Source organism: Scophthalmus maximus, chromosome 13 (genome assembly GCF_022379125.1).
Source record: "Scophthalmus maximus strain ysfricsl-2021 chromosome 13, ASM2237912v1, whole genome shotgun sequence".
Taxonomy (NCBI): Eukaryota; Metazoa; Chordata; class Actinopteri; order Pleuronectiformes; family Scophthalmidae; genus Scophthalmus; species Scophthalmus maximus.
In genome coordinates this window covers 13443444-13465714 of record NC_061527.1, presented here as the reverse complement: position 1 = coordinate 13465714, position 22271 = coordinate 13443444, and the positions used below count along the sequence as shown (strand labels likewise).

Genomic DNA, 22271 nt, shown 5'->3' with positions numbered 1-22271 from the left:
CATCGCCTTGCACACCAACAAGATAAGATGACTTCATTTCTTGTGAATTTGATCACATGTTGATACCACTTTGAACTGGAAAGATTGCAAACTGTGTTTCTGTTTGTGGTGCACAATTGACATTAAAAAAAGACAACACAATGTGTTTTTGTTTTTTAGTTGCTCACCATCATTTCATGTTAAATTACAATAGAAACATTCAGTATGTACAGGAATGTCATTCTGCTCAGTTGGGGCTGTGCCCAGTATAATATGCTGATTGTCAGCTTCTTTGCATTTACATTTGGTTAGTTTTTTTCAGCAACATCTGTAAAACCAAAAGGAGAAGAGAAAAATAAAACAAGCTTGATTAATTATTAGAAAATACAATATGATTTGTTACTTCAATATTACAGAGAGCGACTGCTGGTAAAACATATGAAGAATACATTTCCTCCACCATTTAAAATATTGAAACTGACTCTCAGTAATCTTCTTGCATCCTGAACATTGCTCTGATCATGAATAAATCAGCAGTGCTCTAATTCCAAAACAGTTTCTAGATTTTGGGCACTGTTGCTGGGACATAGCCCTCCAAATGGCTGCACAAACAGTTCAGTCAGTGGTGACATTTTGGGTCTTATCGTTTCTATCATTACAAGTAGTTGTTCTTATACAGATTATTATTTGACACAGGATTGTGGTTATGGTGTTCCATTCTTTCGATTGGTGGTTCTAGTCAAGCACGGCAGATATGTGGGCCGCAAGCCTTTTTTCATAAAGCTGGAGGACTGTGGTCATTGCCATTCAGACCTTCTTCACCCACTAAGGATGCAACAGGCAGACAAGCACGCAGTCCTTTGCCACTGTGTGAATGGCCTGTTTGTTCGTGCTCAAGTGCTGTTGGAGCCTGTCCCACACACCAGGAGGAGAAAAGGAGGGAGTCTTCCTTTCTAAAAGACACATTCATCTGTCCTCTTAAAACGGGACAATATGTGTAACATACGCCATTTACAGTATATACAGTGACTGTAAAGAACAACCCTAGCTTAAAGTCTGATAGGCTTTTTTCGACTAGGGAGACTTTGCATGGCTTGCTGATTTACAAAGCTTTGTGCAAGAACCATTACATGTAACTGTAAATACAAAAGGATTGTAGAGATGATCAGTTCTTCAAAAGGAGACAAAAAGAAAGAATTCCACATTAATATTTTGTCTTTCAGTGTTTCAGTTCCCTTCAAGGCAGGGAAGAAAATTTAAAATAAAAGATAAAATGTCCGCTCTCTCTGAGAAACACAATGAACCAAAGAGTATGCAGTGTTTAAAAAAAGGGGAATCAAACATTTAGAATTGACATCTAATTTGGTCATATTGGTGATCAATAATCTGAACAAAGGTGAACCCTGTCAACAAAAATGTATCAAATGACACATAACAGTCTCATAGTTCTCATAGAATATGTGGAGAGTTACATTTAAATATATAGAACAGGTGTTAATACATAATGATGTGTCATGCCCCATTTACTCGAGTCATTTTATCAATAATCACTGATTTACATTAAATCAAAAGAGGTGGGAGGCTTTGAAGCAACCAACGTCAAACTGTGCTGCTGTCTGGGTGAAGTAATCTATAGTGGGTTGTCTGGTACTCTGGCTTCATCAGGTCCACACCCAGTACCCTGTACTGAGCACATTTTTAGCCCTCTGCAGCATGTACTACACAAGTATATCCTTGTTTTCTACCCTAGTGCGCCCCTTATGGGTGGCCATGGCACTAGACAAATAAGCCTGCTAGAAGCAATGATTCTTAAATATAGCCACATTTCTCAACTTGTATCTATTTCAAATCACATGAGGAAATGACTTTCATCATAATATAGCTCTGGAAGAGAGCATAGCAAACCCGGCTAAGCCAGTCAGGGCCACACAGCGCAGCAGTCGCCTGTAGCGGTGGCACACAAGAGAAAAATTAGCATGTCCTCCTGATGAAAAAAAACAAATAGCCTGCCTGAATGGGCAGGGCTGAGTGTTGCATTGTGGGACTGCAGACACAGTTATCTGTCTCTGCTCTTGTGTGCCCTCCTCTGTCCGTTATGGGCTGGAGGGAACATGGATGCCATTCTCTGTGGTGCCCTTGGCCTTGTGCAGAGCAGCCTGAATACGGAAGTGTGTTCGAGATTCCATCGAGTAGTTTTTGTAGTTTTGCCTGAAACAGAACAAGATCAGGTAAACTTCAATCTTAATAAAGTTTTTATTTCAAACCTGGTCATTGTAATGAACCCATAAATCAAACCGATGGTTTCCAAAACGGTAAGATTTATTGAAAACCAAAAAACAGATGGGTGTGGCATACTCCAGTTTACAAAACAATGTAAAAAACGATGACTTGTAGCAATACGCTTTGTGAAAAAATATGCAACATAGCACACGTGGCATAAAATGGTGGCTAATCTTTCATTTAAAAAGCCTCTCCATGCATACAAATGACTTGAGTATGTATGTGTGGTGGTTAAAATACTTACTTTGCTGCTTCTAGTAGTTTGATTGCCTCATCTTTTCGGCCTTGCTCCAGACACAGCAGACCGTGTTCCAGCAGGGCATTAGGGATCAGGTAATGGTCATATTTGATCTGGGTCTCACTGCAAATAAAATGTCAAAACACAGAGGTTATGTGAGGCAGTAAGGAACAATATAGCTCTTGTGCTGTGACTTTTTCGAAACAGAACTGCCTTTATTCATCAGAGGATTCATAACGAATATGATCAGGCTAATTGGTGATGGAAAACTACAAGAAACTGGAGCATATCTGTTTCTTCTGATTGGATTATGTTTGCACATACTGTCTGTACATAACCGTGCATGTAACCGAGAGAGGCTTACTTGCAAAGGACGAGGGTGAAGTAGTGTTCGGCCTCTTCTTGGTGCCCCAAGTGTTTGAGACACAGTCCCCTCAGTAGGCTTAACAGACACTGATCATCTATGGTGAACTCAGACCCTGACAAACACACAACAGGACAGGAGGAGCTAACAAGCAGTTCACATATGAAAAAAAATCATCTACAGACAGTACAATTAGCAGAGATGCTCAGAATAAGTATAGCATCAGTAGAGCAGTTAAAATAAAATCAACCAAACCAAGCAGAAAAAAAATACAATTAAATTATTTTTCATACTTGGGCAGCTCTCTAGTTTGGCCTGTGCCTCGTCCAGCGTTTTCAGCATGCCCTCCGTCAGGTCTTTGTGTTTTCCAATGACTGTATAACCATTCCATATGTACATCATCTCCTACACAACACACAAATACACAAAATCATAGAAAACTAACAGTTATTTGTTTTATTGACATGGGTGAATGTGAAACATGTTTTCTCCGTAGCAAACCTCAGCTCTATTCATGGTTTGACTTTAACAGATGTTATTCTTGTAACACAGGTCGTAATGATGCTTTAAATCTTCCAACTCATCACACCACCGCTTTTATCTGCCAATATTGTGAAGAGCAGGTTCGAATAAAACAGCTATTTGTACAGTCTGAACCATGAAAAGTTGGTAGGTCAATCCTTATTGGTCAAACCAGAACATTGTATTCTCAAAAAAGTCTTACATATTTCATATTTTGAAACCAGATAACTACCAGAAGCAATGCAACACACTGTAAAAACTGTGTTGTCCTACAAGTCATGTTCATCCAGTACTGACCAGTGGAGGAGCAGGCAGAGGAATGGGGTTATCTACGAGGTAGCGACGTGCCTTCCTGATTGCAAACTTCTCCGTAGGTAAAGACTTGCCAGCTATTTTCTGTTTTAATGCTGGAACTTGCCTGGAATGTAATAAAATACACAATTAAACACATACACATGAATATCGTATAATGATTACTAGAGCACTAGCAGTAGTTTACCTTTCAGCAAAAACTCTGCATCGGCAAAAGACATGTCAAAAACTGTTTGATTTTTGCTATATTATTCCCCTCTAATTAATGGACTGTAAATGGACTGTATTTATATAGCGCTTTTCTAGTCATATAGACCCCTCAAAGCGCTTTACAGGAAAGTCACATTCACCCATTCACACAGATTCACACCGAGCTGCTAGTTACCGCGCATTTTTCTGTCACATTCATACACATTCATACACTGTTGGAAGAGCCGTCAGAGGCAATTTAGGGTTAAGTGTATTGCACAAGGACACAACGGCATGTGGACTGGCGGAAGCGGGGATTGACTAACCAGCCTTTGGGTTGGTGGACGAACGACCTTACCTCCTGAGCCACAGCCACCCCCGTAATAGAAACTACATCTCTCTTTTGCATATGAATTCATATTCCCCTCCCAAAGACATCATTCTCTTCCTGGAAGAAGTGATTATGATATTATAGATATATAACTGTCACAATGAATCATTTATGTTTCACTGTGGTTGCTGTGAGTAGTTTCAGAAGTGTTGAAGCTCTGAGTTCATACCTGAACAGAGAGAGCGCAGTCTCCCCGAAAGTCAGACAATCATCCTCAGTCAGCATGCTAAGATAGGCTGCTTTCATATATGCATAGGTCGCCTGAGGAATCAGGAAAAAAGTGGTTACTACTATAATCCCATCTTTGCTTTTCAATTTAGATGAGCAAAGAGAAAAAAATTACTATTTAGAGTCAGAGCCACTCAAATCCACTCCCGGCCTTGAGCTTGGTTTCATAATATGTTTTAAAATTCAGCTACTAAAAGCTGCTGACTGGGTTTTCTGTGTCTTTCTACTTCATTTTTATCATTAGCAAACATTTAATAGAATCTAGGGAGAGAGAGGGACTGACCAAGCTGGAAGTAAACTGGGGGCAAATTCTACACAAGCAATACATCATATCAGACCGAATAAGAAATGGACATAATTAAAGTTACATTTGCATTAGCCTGCACATATTCAGATCACAAACTACATGCACCTACCTTTGACCACGAGTTCTCCTTGCTGAGCAGGTCTGCATAAAAGTAAGCCATCTTCCACTGTCTCTTGTACGTGAAGCACCACATCAGCTCCCAGTAGCACATGTGGTGAAACTGCTTCCACTGCTGCTGAGCCTCACAGCACTCCTCAAAACGACTGATAGCCTGGAGAGAGAAAAAAACATACACACTGAAAATCTCTCCCTCTTAGACATTCAAAGTTCAGCGAAACTGTTAAAACATAGTGAGCAGCTCAACAAAAAAACCTTTTTGAAAACCTGTTTGAATGTGCCAATGATTCAAGCAAATAGATTTTTGACATGACTCATGTAAGACACTCAGGAAATTAGTAATGACATCATGAATAAAAATGAAAAGGTTTTCACGTGAACAGAGCAGGGGGGAATGTGTGTATGTTTGTTTCCAGGTGGACTCACAGCATCCAGGTTGCCTTTGATCTCTTCTATTCGACCAGCAAAGAACAAGAAGATGGATCCCTGTGAGAAAGATCATCAACTCTGAGTCGAAAAATATAATACTGTAGCATATAATATGATACAGTACGTGTAAACTGTAAAGTAAAAACATTTTTGGACAAAAACCTTAGGATATTTTTTGAGATATGGCTGCAGCAGTTTCTCAGCATCTTCAACATCTCCTTCTCCAGTGCCTGTAAGAGAAAAAAACCGAACAATACCTTATCTCAAACTTATCCCTGTGGCTGGCTGCAGCTGTGCACATGCGCGTGTGTTTGTGTCTCATTGCTCACCGAGAATGAAGCTCATGAAGGTGTGATAACAGAGCAGCAGCATATTACAAAGGAAGGACCTGAATGTGCTTTCTGCAGAGCCCTCCAGAAGCTGCTGGAGACCAAACTCCTGAATGAACAGACAGACAGACACACACACACCGAACACACACATCAATTAGCAGTTAAAGCAGTGTAGAGAAAATGTCTGCAAGATGCATTCGTGTTTGCTGGAGGATGAACAGCAATGTGCTTGTCTACCAGAGAACTTGTAGCCATCCAGTGAAAACAGTAAATAGGTCACAGATAGGCCTGTGTGCAAAATATGCACACAGTGCATGATGCAAAATATGCAAGATGTTCAAGTTCACTGTGTCAAGACCATGTCAGAAGACCTCATGAGATTTCTGTATGTGACATCTATTTTTTGCAGCCATAAGAGAAATCTGTTGTAAAAATAGCATCCAAAGTAATATCAGGCTTTCTGATTATTTTGTACAGTGATTACATGAATCAGTAGTGTCAAAAGCTAAATTCATTCTTTTAGCACGACAGTCATGATCCGCAGAAACTGCACAGTCATTCGCGCATTAGGTTGTCAAGCTATAAAAGTTTTGTCTCATCCTTTTACTAAATGTGTCAGCTTCATTGTCAACTCTGTAGTAAATAGAAGAGTTCAACAGAAATCACAGGACATTTCCTGTGAATCAGCTCACCAGCGGAAACCAGAAACCAAAAATTCCGTTTTCAGTGTATTATTACAGCAAAAGAAAGGATGCAGCACTTTACAAGAGCCCTTTACAAGACTCACCTTATTACCAGAAAACCCGACAAACTCCAGCAGCTTGAGCGTCCGCGTGGGCAACATGGAAATCATCTGCAGGAAGTAGACAAGCGGTGGAACTGAATAGCAGCCGGACTACAGAAGCCCTTCTTTAGAATTACAACATCAGTGGTTCCCAAGGAAATGATGTTGAATTTCCAAAACATACTGAAAAAGGCCCTACATTTCACAGTGAGTACAAAGGTTTTCCTACTTATAAAGGTTCTACTGCAAATAAGAGAAATACTGCAGGTGAACAGTCACAGAGAGTCGTGCAAATGTCTGATAACCTTAGATATTTACTTTACTTTACTATATTTCTCTTAAAGGCTACACTACACTTGTAATTAAAATTAACAGCAACATTTTTAACTATTAGTTTAGTATTGCAATGTGATCCAATGATAAAATGTGTGCATGCAGAGCACATTTTTGATGGTTCGGATGCTCATTAATAGACAAACAAGCAGAGCAGGCACATGAAAGTGGCTGTAATCATATCAGTGCTACATGAATAAGATCAAAACACACTGTCTCCATTTTAAATTACAATTATGCTTATTCTATCATCTTTTGCTCTTGATGTGCTTCTGTTTAATTATCAGCAGCTTAAGCATCATGAAAAATGTAACGCAAGCAAGTCGTTTTCAATATTGTTTAATCTGGACGAAGCTCAAAGCATGTGAGAAGTCTAATAATTCCTCAATGCTCCATTAAGCTTTCTACTTACTAGGTTGAAGGCTCCTACTCCCAATTTGACACCACCCTCAAAATGGCCGTGGTTGTCACCATGAGTGTATCCAGCAGACTGGAGGACTGTGTGAAGCTCTCTGCAGGACAGAGGGAGGGGGGAAATGTTGCATTAAGTTGCATCATGTAAAAATTATAATTTGGTAATAGGGAATAATCAACACATCAAACAAGGACATTGTGGAGTTCAGATTCTCACTTGTATGTCTGGTAGCTGTTCCTCACTTTGATTCCCCCTTTAATGAAGCTGATCATGTTTTCATCCTGCACAAGATGGCGGAAGATACAATTGAAGAAACGGGGGGTGGGGTTATTAAAATGAAAGTGAATTTCAATAAAACATAAATTCAATGGTGGTGCCAGTTGTCAGTGCAGGGTTGTCTGAGTGAGCCTCGCTTCTGACCTGAAGGAAGGTGAGTGCTGCCCTCTGCAGGAGACACTCGGCGTAGCATACTTCAGCATGGAGTTCCTCTGAGGTGAAAATGATTACATCACAGTTATTACCCCCAGTCCGACAGTCTGAAAGCTCAGCAGAGCCCCGGGGCTGCAGCGTAAAAAATCTACAGTACATGCACATATAGTACTTTGACATGATGAGTGCACATAGATACAACAGAAGCGATTGTCATTGCTTATTGCAAACTCAAACAAGGTCTCATTCACAGACACACAGATAGTCAAACACAAATAAAACTTCTGCCTACATTTTTTTAAATTAATGACTGCGACACATTTCTCTTCAGAATGGCTAAACTGACCTTCTGTGAAGTTTTTGGAGAAACTTGACTTCTTGCGGTGCCTGAAAGCACAAAGCACACAACCATCATCAGTCATCAGGGACTTTGGTGCCACAAAAAAATATTTTAGTGGCATTGTTTTTCAGCAGCGTTGCACATTACTCTGCTCATCTAGTTTCCTATTCAAATCAGTGACTCAGCCTCTCTCCAGCAAAGACAGGACGCTGAGCTGCTACAGGATGAACTTACCACAAGGTAAGTCACCAATAGTCACCACATTAAAAACTGCAGCTCTGACTTCAGAGGAAAGTCTCACCGCTGACAAATCGCCTGGGCCTCCTTCATTGTGTTTCCTGCGGCCTGGATGTGTTGGGGTTCAAAGGTCATCATGGCCTGCATCTCTAGGATAGTGGCATAGGTCAGAGCGTGGTACATGCTGTCTTTGGTTCTGTAGAAATGGCAACACACAACATTCAGTTTCAGTTAATGAGACAGGGTGGGATCAACATTAGACAACATCGGGATTCAGACTGATGACGTTCTCTTGCTGGCGAGTTTACAGAAATGATGAAGATGAAGAGAAGGACTTTTGTTTTAACTGAGAGAAGTCTTACAGATTCACACTGTAGTCACTTAGTCAGACCCTACAAAGGCGAGATGGAACCACGTTATCCAAAAGTGAAGTAGATATAGTAGATTCATTGGCTCTGAACCAAAGAAGATAAAGCTGAGAGACAGAAACAAAGGTCTGAACACTGTAGCTCCCCTCAATGCCATTTTGATTAGACATCAATTCGAGCCACAAGCTCTTCTTCAGACAGAACTGACAGATGGAACAACGTGGGCACAGAATATGAATAGCTGTAGTCTGATAATCAATTCTTGCGAACAGACTGTGTGTTTGAAAACCACACCACTACATGGAAATAAAAACAGTTAAATTTTATTTATAACTCTGGTTGTTGGTGTGTCAAAACACAACCTGTGTTTGACAAAAACTGCCCCTGCAGGTTTTAAAGTGATTATGTTAAAAGTGTGTGTGATGTCGCATGCATTTTTTTTCCAGTAGGTGTACTTGTTGTTCTGGTTCTGAACTATTTTAAGAACTTATTACTTAAATATAATTATGTCACAGACAAAAACAACAAAGACATAAGGCATTGATGTGAATATAATGTCCTACTGCAGACCACAGTTTATAGAGTAAATAGCTTTAAATATTTTTGCATTAACCTTTTTGTTGTAAACATAACCAACAGTACATGGCAGAACAATTTTGGTACAGCATTAAGGTGGAGGTGTGTAGAGAGGAATGTCGTCAGTCGGCATAACCAACATTTCTTTGTTGTTCACCACAGACTGACTCATGTGACCAGCCTCTGGCTTGTTACTCTGGCCTCAAACCAGTCATCTTTCATGGACACACACTATTTTCCGTCCTATGGACATAGAAGACAGAAGACAGGCCACCAAATGTTAATCTTAACTTTACTGTTATTATTAGACATTTTAAAAATTTAAAGAAGAATAAGAAGCAGAGAAAGTTAAACATGGTATCACTTGCATGAGATTTAGACTTTCAAAGTTATAAAATTGTAGTTATAAATCAGGGTTTTTTTGTAGGAGACAGAAAGGGTGTTCTGGGATTCAATTCTTCACCTAAAGTAGTTGATATAATCGATTCTAATTCAGTGACTGGCTGGTAAACAACAACCAATTCAATAACAACCAGGAGGCAACAGCTGACAGTCAGTAGAAGTACAGATTAGCCAGCCACACATTTCCATTGTATCAGGCTTATTCACTGTTTATATGACGACAGCATTTAAGATGGAGCCGTGAGGTAAACTGAAGACTGTGCTTAACGTTTCTGGGAGTTTCCAATATTACACAATATCAGCCGCATTCAGATATTGTTTAGTCAGTATTATGTGAAGGCTCTGGGATACAATGGCCTTCATCCATGTGATGGCGCTCAATCCGGGTCTCCCACATAATTTCAGCATAATGTTCCGTGATGCGAGGAGGAGCTGTGTTGTGTTTTCTCAAAAATGTGTCTGCGTGTGTTCACGCCTTGTATTCAGTTCTGCACGTGTTAGTGACAATAAGGAAGTGGAGCAATGGCGAGAGCATCACTACAACGGTCAATTCATGTAAAAAAACAAAAAAAAATCACGGCTTCCTGTGCTTTTCATTATAATAAGTGACACAGACTTAAAGTTAAGAAGTTATCAGCTATGTTTCCAAATGACATAAAAACCCTATGAAAAATATATATTTCAGTGTTGGCATAGATAGTCACAAGTCATCAAATGTCTACACACATAGAATGACAAGTGCACAGCCTGAAGTGAAGCGCAACATTATCATTTTACAAAGACACTACTCCATCAGTTTCTGTATTGTAGAATAAGATTGCACTGTTTTGTCTGTACTTGGTCTGGTGGCATGTTTAAACAGAGAGCTGGCGAATAAAAACTGTTGGATAACTCGAAAAAAAAAGACGAAAAAAAGGAAAAAGAAAACACCCGGAGAAAAAACACTGATGATTGAGCGATTACGTTGCAGACATGTTACTACAATGCTGAGTCTCAGTGGCTCCTTGTCGATGACTTAGAGGAGAAGAAATACATCTCCTGGGCCTCAACTCTGAGTCCTATAATCCAGTAGCAATTTAAAGAGATACCGAAGGTTTATATAATGTGGTAAGGAGTTGCTCACTGGCAAAATAATATCTCAGACTCCAGAACATCTGGACTGAAATGTCAAAGTGAGTCGACTTCTTGTTAAGACAGAAACGAGCAACAGCATACGGGCCAGCTGAAACGAACACTTGAAACTGCTATGCAGCAGTTTTACTTATCCCCACAAGAGTATTGCACCCTTAGTGTATTTTCAAGGTTAGATTATCCATTCAAACATGTACCACTATTTTGTTTATAGAAGTGTTGTATATACAGTGATTTCTCTGTCCACAAGGCCTGAGCTTACTGTTACTTTACAGTCATTTGAGTAGAAACCTCTGTCTAAAGGGACCAACATTTTCACATGCACATACACTGGGAGTAACTTAAGGTTCAAGCGTCTTGCTCAAGAACATTGGTACATGTACATAACTACCAGCCTTGGCATAAATAGCCTCCATGCTGTACCATGTGAGCCACAGCTGCCCATCAGCTTCCTCTCCTTTATCCGTTAACGTCCCTCAATGTGTGTTCTTAAATATGAACTTCACTGTGGTTTTCAATGTTAACCCAGTGGAAAACCCAAACCAACCAATGATGCTTAACTCTTAGTCCCACACCTCCCCACGAGAAATATGCATGTTGCATGTCTCTTCCTGCAGTCACACAAAAAGAGAAAATAAAGCCCCAGTGCATGCTGGGATAGGCACCAGTTAAGGAGAAAGGCGAAGGTAAAAGTGTGTGTGTGTGTGTGTGTGTGTGTGTGTGTGTGTGTGTTTGTGTGTCTGTGTGCGCTCACGCAGCTGACACTGCCTCACCTGACTGCGTCAGCACACAGCTGTAGGAAGAAAAAAGACAGTTTATAGAGGAAGAGAAACAGAAAAGCACACGCGGACTAAAGTAGCAGAGGATAGATGAACACTGAGGAGGACGAGGAAAGCTTTTGCATTTCACATCCTCTGCAACGCTTGTTGTCCACAGATGATCCTTTCAGCATCTCTCTCTATCTCTCTTAATGCAGCAGATTTCAACACACCTTACATAATATTACAGAGTGAAGTGTGATGCCCAAGGCCACCAGCTTCCTCACAAAACCCCCCTTTTATTGAGCTGCAAAATATAAGCAGAGGAGGGTTGTGGTTTTTGGGGGGGTTTTGTACTAACCAAACAAGACAAAGCAACATCTCAGTTTGATAAAAGAGTGCTGACATCAAATGTAAAGCATTACTGTAATTTGACTTAAACTAGGTTACTGCAGGAAGTAAGGACACAGCTTTTGTTCAGCAACATGCACTGAATAAAATCACTGGAACTTTCATCCTGCTTACACACCCAAATAAGACTAATAATATATCTGGACAAATATCTTGGATAGATGGGATTACTGTTATTTCTGACACTCATACTGTCCTCCTCCATGTGCAAATCCAAACTTGCAAATATGAACATTTTTGCAATTACTGCGTGTTCAGGTGCACTTCAATGGCTGGAAGAGAAAAGAGATAGCTCACATAGAGCTGAGGGTTGAATGTCGTGAGAGAACTCAAGTCCTGGGCTGGAGGTACTGCCGTGCCAGGGTAGATTTAGATGGATGGATGGATGGAATGTCTTTATTATCCCCAGGGGGCAATTTTGCTTACAGTATTAGTCAACACCAATGCACAGAAAAAAAGACAAAATAATGAATACAGGACATAAATACAATGACATACAGTGGGAGTCATCGCTTTGAAATTGCAATGAAATAGGAAAACAACAAAAGTCTTTTCATCCTCCTTAAAATGTGTCTGCAGCAGCCATTTGACCAACAGCTCGTTTAAAAACCCAAAAGCTGAAAGGACAAATTATGTCATATCAAGTATCTGTCAGACACTTGACCCTCCTTAGCGATTGGCAACTGTCAGTTGCAAATTTGTCGGTGAGTTGAAAATCGTGCCAACCATGCTTTAAAGGAGGTGTAGCGTAGTGATGGTAGGAGACTAAACTCTGGGTGAGGATGGTGTTGAGTGTCCGCCAAAATGGCCTTTGCCCTCTGAGTGGCTCTAATGTTACTTCATACACATGATGAAGCAGATGATGATCCGGCAGAGTTTTAACCGGGTTGAAATATTTCACAAATCCGAGGTTAAATACTGAGGAGAATAATTTTATGATCGTCACTTGGCAACAGAGTATTTATGTGATGTTGCAATCAAAGTCTGCATAATGAAGTCTGAGTCAAGAAATCAAACAAATTACATCAATTTCAGCTTTTTATACGCGGCGGTAAAAACTCTAAAACAACCCCTAAAATCAACACCAACTGCAACAAACAATCTCCCGGTGTTATAATCTAGGTTGAGTACAAAAAGAAAGCACAGGCTGACAAGAAGCCGTTCTCAGAGAGAAGAGACAGAGGGTGGAGGATACAGGCACAACGTGTGATGAACGCTCAGATAATGGACAAGAGAATGAGCGGTGAACGGTGGAGTAACATGATGACACAGTGTGACACCGTGAGACATCGTGACGCCCACCCACACTTGTTTCCTGAACACATTCGACGAGTCCTGGCTGTTAATCATATGGTATCAACGCTCTAATGCAATAGTCTATTTTATTCAAATCAACAACATGTTGTACTGAAGAAAACTTGAAACTCGCGATTGAAACCATAAACCCCAAAGGAAAAAGCGTACTGACGTTATAAATCAAGTGAGAAGCAGGGTCATTGACTATAGAAAGTAGAAGAATTCTTTTTGCAACCAGTGGAGTCGCCCTCTGCTGGTAATTTGAGAGAATACAGGTTTCAGGCACTTCCGCATTCACTGGCTTCCCTTTCTGGACCCAAAGTCAGAGTCTACATCCATTTTTATATACAGTCTGTGTGTTAAAGTGAAGCAGCTAAATGGAATTCAGCCATCATTGACTTTATTGCACCCTCTCGCGAAAAAGTGCAAAGCACAGTTGCGAGCATGCATAATCTCAACTGTTTGTCTCTCATCCTTTATGTCCATGTAAGCACAAAGCAAAGCAGATTTGAGCTCCACCACAGGTAAGAGCAGCAGTTACAGTATATTAGAAGAGATGGTTCGGGTCACATTTTACCTGCATTTGAGTCGGGCCTGCGCCTCCTCAAACTCATTTCTGAGAAACAGATCCAAGCCAGCCATGCAGTCCTCCAGTGCCAGAGACAGGTCTGACCTCGAGCACCTGCAGAACCAACACAAACAGAACCAGGATGAGTCGGGTGATGTCCAGTAAACAGGACAAACTGAGGCTCTGATGAATTCTTAGTTTAGAGAGCATTTCTGACTTAACATTTGTATCTTTCTTATTGTAATTTATAAGCTGATATGAAATTCCCATACTGGAAATGCAAAAACTCTTTAAAAACTTATTTAAGTGGATTTCTTTGGTGTGGAAACCCCCCCGCTCCAAGTCACCTCATGCTTTCACTATTTGCCTGTTTTTACTGCAGTGACCCTTTTCTCATTCACAGCAACAAAGGCTACCAAACTGACCTACAACAGAGAAAATTGAATCTTCATATTTAGCTCACTTTATGTATTTATCCTCTATTAAATAATACTTCAAATACTCCACAGGAGAAACATGAAGACAGGAGGAGTGGGCCAGGCGAGCTAATTGGCTGGTTTGCATGACATTGCACGTTACAAATCGTATTAGTGTAATTTACTGCACTTGCACAACACTTCTATAGGAACACAAGTTTTTTTAAAGAGGATCATTGAAGAAGAAGAACAGATGCTGTTGTGGCCACTAATAACTTCTAAACACAACAAGCTGCAGTACATTTATGTAAGCTGCTGGTGATGGTAAAGTTACAGTGTATTCTGACTTTATCTCATGGTGCACAGGACCCTCACGTGAGTGTACAGTATAGTGTGGCCAAACAAGACATGGCTCCATCATCACAAGGCTCCATCATCGATCTAAGTCACAGAGCTGATGCTGCTTCAATGTGTTTTTTATTCTTCGTTTCAGGGTGCAAACTAGGGCTGCAACTAACGGTTACTTTTATTATCAATCTGTCGATTATTTCCTTGATTAATCGATTAGTTGTTCAGTCCATTAAATGTCATAAAATGTTGAAAAATGTTGATCGTGTTTCTAAAACCCCAAGATGATGTTTTGTTTTGTCCACACACAAAAGATATTTAGTTTACTGTCACAGAGGAGCAAAGAAACCAGGAGGAAATATTCACATTTTAGAAGCTGAAATCTTAGAAACATACAAAACATACATCGCTTAGTAATCGATGTGTTGCAGCTCTAGTGCAAACACCGTAACGTATATGTGAAACATATACACAAATAGGGAACACATTCTGCATGATGTGCAAAACAAATGAGTAAGGGAAATGGTAAATATGAAACGCTAATGGCTGAAAGAAGTGCCACAGTAATGTTCTTCAGTGTTATGATGACTAATTTCTTTAATGTGGATTATGACTTGTGTTATGTATAATGCCTCTTTTTCATAGATTCACTCTTTGCTTTTTAAAATGCTTGAAAAAGTGGCATATTTTCCGAGCTGTTGTTCATTAGTTTATTATCTTGATGTGATTTTGTGAGAAAGGAACCTGATTTTCTATTTTGTTTCATCTTGAAAGTCAGTTTAGTTTTACAGTCCACTGTCTTGATCACATGAGCATCACATTTACATTCGTCGGCCAGTCTCCAGCTGCAGACATCAGAGAGACAGCAGAAGATTACAAGTAAACACGGGTACATCTATGTACATGTATCACATGTTTGAGACAGCAGTGACTAATAGAATCCTTTCACATACGCCACACACACACACACACACACACACACACACACACACACACACACACACACACACACACACACACACACACACACACACACACACACACACACACACACACACACACACACACACACACACACACTGGTGCAGCGCTGCTTAATGATTGGCAGGTGACTGCTGTGTTCACCATATGACTGGTGGCAAGCTGAGCTTCCTGACTACAGCACAAAAGCTCACAATGGCGATGACTGTTGGAGCAACATGTATATTATATATACATTTGTTTTAAGCTGTACATACATAAGATCCCCTCCCACACACACACACACAGATGTTTAAATTAATTATAATTTTAAAAAATTGGAATAATAGACTTAATGTACATTAGCTGTTCTATAATTTAGTGTCTAAAGACAATAACAGACATAAGATAATCAGTAATATTACCATGACTGATGTCAGGAGGACATTAAACACACAGTGTATGTTTATATCAATGATTTCAAAGGTAAAGCTGTAGACTATAGAGTTACGTGTCTTCCCCCAGTGGCCACTGACTAAACCCAAAAAGCTTTTTCTGCTGTGTCACAACTGTCACTTTTACTTAAGATTACAAGCTCACATAGGAAAGAGAAAGATGTGTTCAAGCACAAGTTATCAACATCAGTTTTGTCTTTAGGTACTCAGGTACTCAACTTATCATTGCATTGACTACATCCATTCTCTGGACCATCACTTTAAACCATTGAAATCACATGTCTTATCTTAGCCTCGCACTTATTTACTGTACAATACTCTTTTTTTCTATTTAGATGATCATTGTTGCTGGAGTCCAATCACCTGTTACATTCAGCGAGCGGGCATAACCTAATAAATAATAAATACAAATAACCCCCGAAGGATCATGGTGTTTTCGAGAGCTTGTTTACCTCCGGACAAGACACTGTATTGAGCAGGTACGTGTCGTCATGGGATAATAGCTGTCATGGTGTTCAAATTATTTAGATTGAGGAGGGGCCAATAATCAGACTAATCAGGTAAACTAATAGCAGCAGTAGGCTGACGTGGCACCAAACCCCGTTTCTTTAGAGATGAGAACCAACTCAACTGGTCCTGAAAAACAAGATTTTGGCAGGTTTACACCTTCAAAGACAATCGGAGGCCTGAGAAAGAAAATGAAACTTGTCACAAAGCCCAGGACCCTGTCATTTAAATGTAGGGAATAATTGGCAATTGTGTGAAAGAAAGACGAGCCATGACAACCAGGACAATGAGGAGCTTCTGTTAGGTTTAGGACGTGCATACCAGACATTGTCCCATAATCTAATTGAATTTTTCCGAACAGCAAGTCGGGAAATTCTGGGTTTATTCCTCCAGAGAGCAACATGCACCATAACGATCATTATCAAATGCACATGGACACACACAATCAGATACTATAGGAACCACTGTTCATAAACACACTCCTGCGTGTGCACATGAAAAATCAATATGCAAGAACACACATATGCGCACACACACACACACACACACACACACACACACAAACACACACACACACACAGCAGTGCCAGAGTGATTAAGCATTAGTTTACCACCTCTGGTTCACAGAGCTTTCACCACATTTATCCCAGCTGTTATACGATGTTACGAGGCCTCTTTGTACTGAGCTGTGAGACAAAAGATGAACGAGCAGCTCCCATAATAGACCAAGCAAGTTTGTCCACATGCCCGAGTGTCAAAGTTGGAACTCACACAAACACATATTTCCCTTCTACATCACTGGAACTGAACAACAAAAAAAAGAAATACAGAGGATCTTCGAGAGGCTGACTGAATGACAAACACACGTCATCCCATTACGCAGGAATAATGAAGTGTCTTACCCGTTCGAATGAGTCTCGTCCTCTCCTGACATTTTCATCGGGCACAGTGTGTGTGTGTGTGTGTGTGTGTGTGTGTGTGTGTGTGTGTGTGTGTGTGTGTGTGTGTGTGTGTGAAAGAGAGACAGAGAAGAAAACAGATGAAGAAAATCTGTAAGACTGAACGTAAGCCTCGGGGCCTTTACAGCAGAGCGTCGTAATGGTCCGTGTCTCTTTCTGTGGCAGCAGCAGCAACAAGAGCAGAGGCAGCAGCAGAGGGGCAGGCGTGTGAGAGAGGAAGAGAGGAAGAAGAAGGAGTGAGAGAGAGGTCAGAATGGAGAAAGAGGGAGAGAGAGAGGGCTGAACGGCGAGAGAGGGAGGAGGAGGAGGAAGAGGAGGAGGAAGGGCACAGTAGCAAACACAGCCCTTAATAAGACTGGGATGACTATCACACATGAGGAGAGAATACACAGGCTATCTGTGCTGCCGCAAACACACACGCACTCGCACACACGCAAACACACACGCACTCGCACACACGCACACGCACACACGCACCTCTTCCGATCATCACCCTCATGCTTCACACTGCAGCCTCTTTCCTGATTGGTTCATGCTAAATAAGGGGTGGGGCTAAATGTCCACAACACATGTCTTGAGGATTTTTATGTGAAACTATCCCAAAAACAGGAGGAAGGAGATAATTGAAAGCTTAAAGAAGAAATACCTCACATTTACGAGGGTGTCTTTCATTCCCCCCCAAAAAACACACACCACCTTGCTCTCGTCTGCTATAGAAAGATGGAGGGAAGAGAGAGCTGCGGTGTGCTGTGAGGATCTCAGCTGGTCCGGTCTGCTGCAGTGGCAGAGACTGAGCACTGCAGCGACCACAGGGGCGGACAGGAATAGACAAAACATAGACGCAGCACAGCAGAAACTGTGGATACACAACAGCGTACGTCTCTCACCTAAAGCAGATGAAATCATGAATGAAATGTGGACACAGTGTTATGATGTTTGATCTCAATACACAGCAGCTCACCACTAGTTCAGAGAGGACTCCTTGCTCATTTTGTTTCAGAAAAGTGGTGATATACTTTTTCCCTCTGAAAACTATGCTGTTTGACTCAGATTTATAGAAAATTCTTGAATTTGAGGTCTGTAATCCTTTTCGAACACTTATCTCAACCACAAATGTTATTAATCTCCTTCAGGTCAGAGTAAAATACAAAATGTACTGTAGCATTCTATGTGTATTTCTATGTTTGTGAGGACATTTGTTGACATAATGCATTCACTATTCCCTCACCTGATCCCTAGACATTAAAACAATGCTAAAACACAGACACAGACACACACACACACACACACACACACACACACACACACACACACACACACACACACACACACACACACACACAGAGACACAGAGACACAGAGACACACACACACACACACACACACACACACACACACACATACACACACACACACACACTCAATTAGTATCAGTGCTAGCATCAAGAAAGCATAAAGATCAGACTCATGTGATCGTGTCTAACTGCTACTGCTCGTCACATTTGGCAAATTTTCTCCCCCTGTTTTCCCATAAAGACCATATATTTTTATCAAAACAAAAAAAACATGTAATTGTTGCTCACATCTCTAATGTGTGTGCTGTGACGAGCACGGAGCGTCATGGGTTTATGGTGGAGATAACTTGATTTGATATGTCGCTGCCCGTATGGTGGAGCATTCGACTGGGCCACCAAAAAACAAGGATTATACAACTATGACGTTACCATTTACAGCCTTATCAGCTTTTTCTTTTAACTTCATCGAATAATATCTAATGATAAAATCTCTACAGCTTTCATACAGATCCAAACCCCTCAGCTGTGTCCTAAATTCATACTTCAGAATAATTTTAAGCAGCTCTTTGTGTATGTAGTGTGTTCACAGAGGAAAATGACAAAATTAATATGCAAACTTAAATATTAGAATACTGAAGTGAATGTAATGTCAAATATGTCTAAAATGTTATATATTGAAGATTTGTAGGTGTGCAGTAAGAGAATCAAGTTTACTCTCTGTGTAGTTTTTTGGGATCATATGTGCTCTTTTCCTTTCAAGTGGAAATAGATAGCTTTTTGGATTAACCTGGTCATTATGTTAAAACTGATTGCACAGAGAAACGGTGATAGACAAACGACACCATCAGTGTTCATATTCGTCCCCTATAAACCTTTCTCCATGTCATTCTCTTGGCTACCGGGACGCGACAACTTCCTCTGAGGAAAATGACCTAGTCTTGTTACTCTGCATCTTTACAACAATGACCAAATTGTAATACCACCTGGAACCACTAGGGGCATGAAATACCTCTTTAAATTCCCTGCCTCAGATCCTAACAGGCACAACTCTCCTCCTCTACAGGCTCCCCATAAATTGCATTAAGGGCCAGTGGCCATCTGATGAATCTTCACCTCAACATATCAGTAACATGTGAAGAAAAGTTACAATCTGTTGGCACCAGCTCACGGGTAAGGAGGATTACATAACAAGGAAAAAAAAACAAAGATACCATGACCAGGACATTGTTGGGTGGGTCAGTTACAGTTCACTCCTCCCCAGTCTTACCCGTTGGATGGATTTGTTGGTTTCCGAGCATCTCTGTTGTCCGGTAGCTGTAACCTGAAACAGAGGAAACAAAATCGAGGTTGGTTTAGAGAAAAGACGGTGATCTCGAGGGACGAAAACTGGCTGCGAGGAGAGCTTTTGTTTGAGTAACATGATCGTGAGAGCCATAGAGATGCAGACTGTATGTGGACACTCCCAGCCTACTTACTTCTTAGCAGTGATTTATTGAGGGTCTCTCTCCACACATTACCTTGACCGTTTTTTTTTTTGTAATGTTTTAGGAAAATATCTGTGAAATAGTGTGATATGGAAACATATCTTGGAAAAGTTTTGGTGACTAATAGAAAAGAAACACGTATCAGCTGCAAGATGAGGAAATTAAAGGCTCTAAATATTTACTTCTACTTACAAAGTGTGACCCTGATTATATTTTATTTACTTTAATTCATGTTCCTCCAGTGGTTTTCAATTACTGACCTGAAGTCTGTGATGATGGGATCCAGGTCTGGACTGTTTATGACTGACAACCTGAAAACACATTAAAGTCAGTCTGTCAGGAGTTATCGTGGTAAACAACATTGTGATCTCAAAAAGTACAAATGTCATTATTATAATGTTATTAACTCTGTAATAAACACAGTGAGCAGGACAGGGTTTCCTTTCTGTCACTGCTGATGACTTTTTGAATGAGTGTGTGTGTGTGTGTGTGTGTGTGTGTGTGTGTAATGTGAACGTACTGGCTCAGGGAGTTGGGGCCGTCGGGGATGTCTTGTGCCTCCCTGTGAAGAGGTCAAAGCTCAACTTAGAGAGACTGTAAGAAGGGATCTCACGTTGGTGACATGAGGACGTTAGCCAGGACACCAGAGGTCTGATCTGAAGCAGCAAGCAGGACTCAAAAGCCTAGTTCTAATCTATCACCAGCAGAGGCGACAAAACAGTGTGAATTAAGAAAAACATACTTTACTTTATAGGTAAAAATAATAATTATTACAACTTTAACGTAATCAGCTCAGTCTCATTGAGATCAAGATCAACAACAGACGGAAAAGTGACGAGTCCAACTGAAGTTCTGATTTTCAGGACTCTTTACTTTTTGTAAAGACCACAATCATTTGGCATAAGATATTGACAGCTATATTAATACCTATCATTTTTCACGTGTCCACCAGTCTTCATGCAGATCAATTTACATATCGTCAGTAACAAGTTAGTGCCCAGATGATGAGGATGATGAGAAAAAAACAAATCCTTGAGCTGAGCAGTAAATTCAAGAGACAACGACCAACAACCAGACGCCAACAGGAAGAAAATGTCAGCATGAAGACAACACTAGAGTCTTCTCCTTGTTGCTGCAAGCTCTCAACACTCAGGACAAACATTCGGAAGTTCCATATAATCAAAACATTAGATATAAATATATATATATATACAGTATATATATGTCACAGGACTGCCCCTTCTCTGTGATCCTGCTGAGCCACATCAGCACTGCAATGTTGTCTAACAGGCTTCTGATTGCAGACGTAACAGAAGAACTTGGAGGAAACACGGTCCTAGAGTTACATAAGTAAGAAAAGAGAAAAAATATATTGCCTGCCATACACAACTTTTTTTTTTTTGTTCTGTCTTAAAGGGCAAAGGTGGCAACTGCTGTGTTACAGTGACATGACAGAAACGACTGGTCTGATCCTGCAGCAGCACAGGAAACAGGAGTCAACTCCACAGACATGTTGTGATCAACACGTCAAATCTCACTGACAATGAAAAAAATAAAAAACTTATTCCGCCATAAGAAGCGAACACACTCTCCCTGTTGGCCGCCCAGGGGCAACAGACAAGCACCGACAGGACCAGGACTTGCACTGATTTCGAGAGAGCCCCCCCCCCCCGACTCACTTTTTGCTGTCATCATTCTTCACGCTTCGTCTCCATCTGGTGATGAAACTCATTCCACAACACTGGGGTCCGGCGAGGCGGCAGCACGTCCCGGGGCAGAGCAGCGTTCACACAGCGGGCATGGATGGACCCGGACCGGAGGAGAGAGGAGGGGCCGGGGGGGCGACCACACTGAGACCACATACACGATCAGAACCAGAGCTGCTGCTGCTGCTGCTGCTGCTGCTTCCTGACGAGCTGTGAGGTGGAGGTGTGTCGCTCTCATCACCAGCCTAATGACGCTCCTATTTAAATGGACAGGAATGCGGCTGCGGCAGCTGCCTGCTTCATGGTCCTAACGCCCGCCAACTTCCGACAAGTTGGTGCCAGACTACACACACACGTTCACAAACCTAAAATACTTTTTTTCTCTCTCCATTCAATCATTAAAAG

General features: G+C 40.9%; 1 protein-coding gene across 2 annotated transcripts; it reads right to left on the bottom strand.

Moving 5' to 3' along the window:
* Positions 1–141: 141 nt before the first annotated feature.
* ttc39a (tetratricopeptide repeat domain 39A) lies at positions 142–22104 on the bottom strand. Of its 2 annotated transcripts, XM_047336758.1 has the most exons (21): positions 21840–22104; positions 20681–20722; positions 20421–20471; positions 19944–19997; positions 13746–13850; positions 8291–8422; positions 7996–8036; positions 7641–7708; positions 7437–7501; positions 7218–7317; positions 6476–6541; positions 5686–5794; positions 5519–5586; positions 5354–5413; positions 4920–5081; positions 4445–4536; positions 3681–3801; positions 3155–3266; positions 2862–2976; positions 2504–2620; positions 142–2187 (listed from the first exon to the last, which is right to left on the bottom strand). In XM_047336758.1, exons 1-21 carry the CDS (start codon positions 21890–21892, stop codon positions 2073–2075), a joined length of 1848 nt encoding a protein of 615 aa, XP_047192714.1. In that variant the 5' UTR covers positions 21893–22104; the 3' UTR covers positions 142–2072. The 2 variants fall into 2 exon arrangements, with proteins under 2 accessions (XP_047192714.1, XP_047192715.1); XM_047336759.1 differs by lacking the exons at positions 19944–19997; positions 20421–20471; positions 20681–20722; positions 21840–22104 and adding an exon at positions 17325–17774.
* Between the last annotated feature and the right edge of the window lie 167 nt (positions 22105–22271).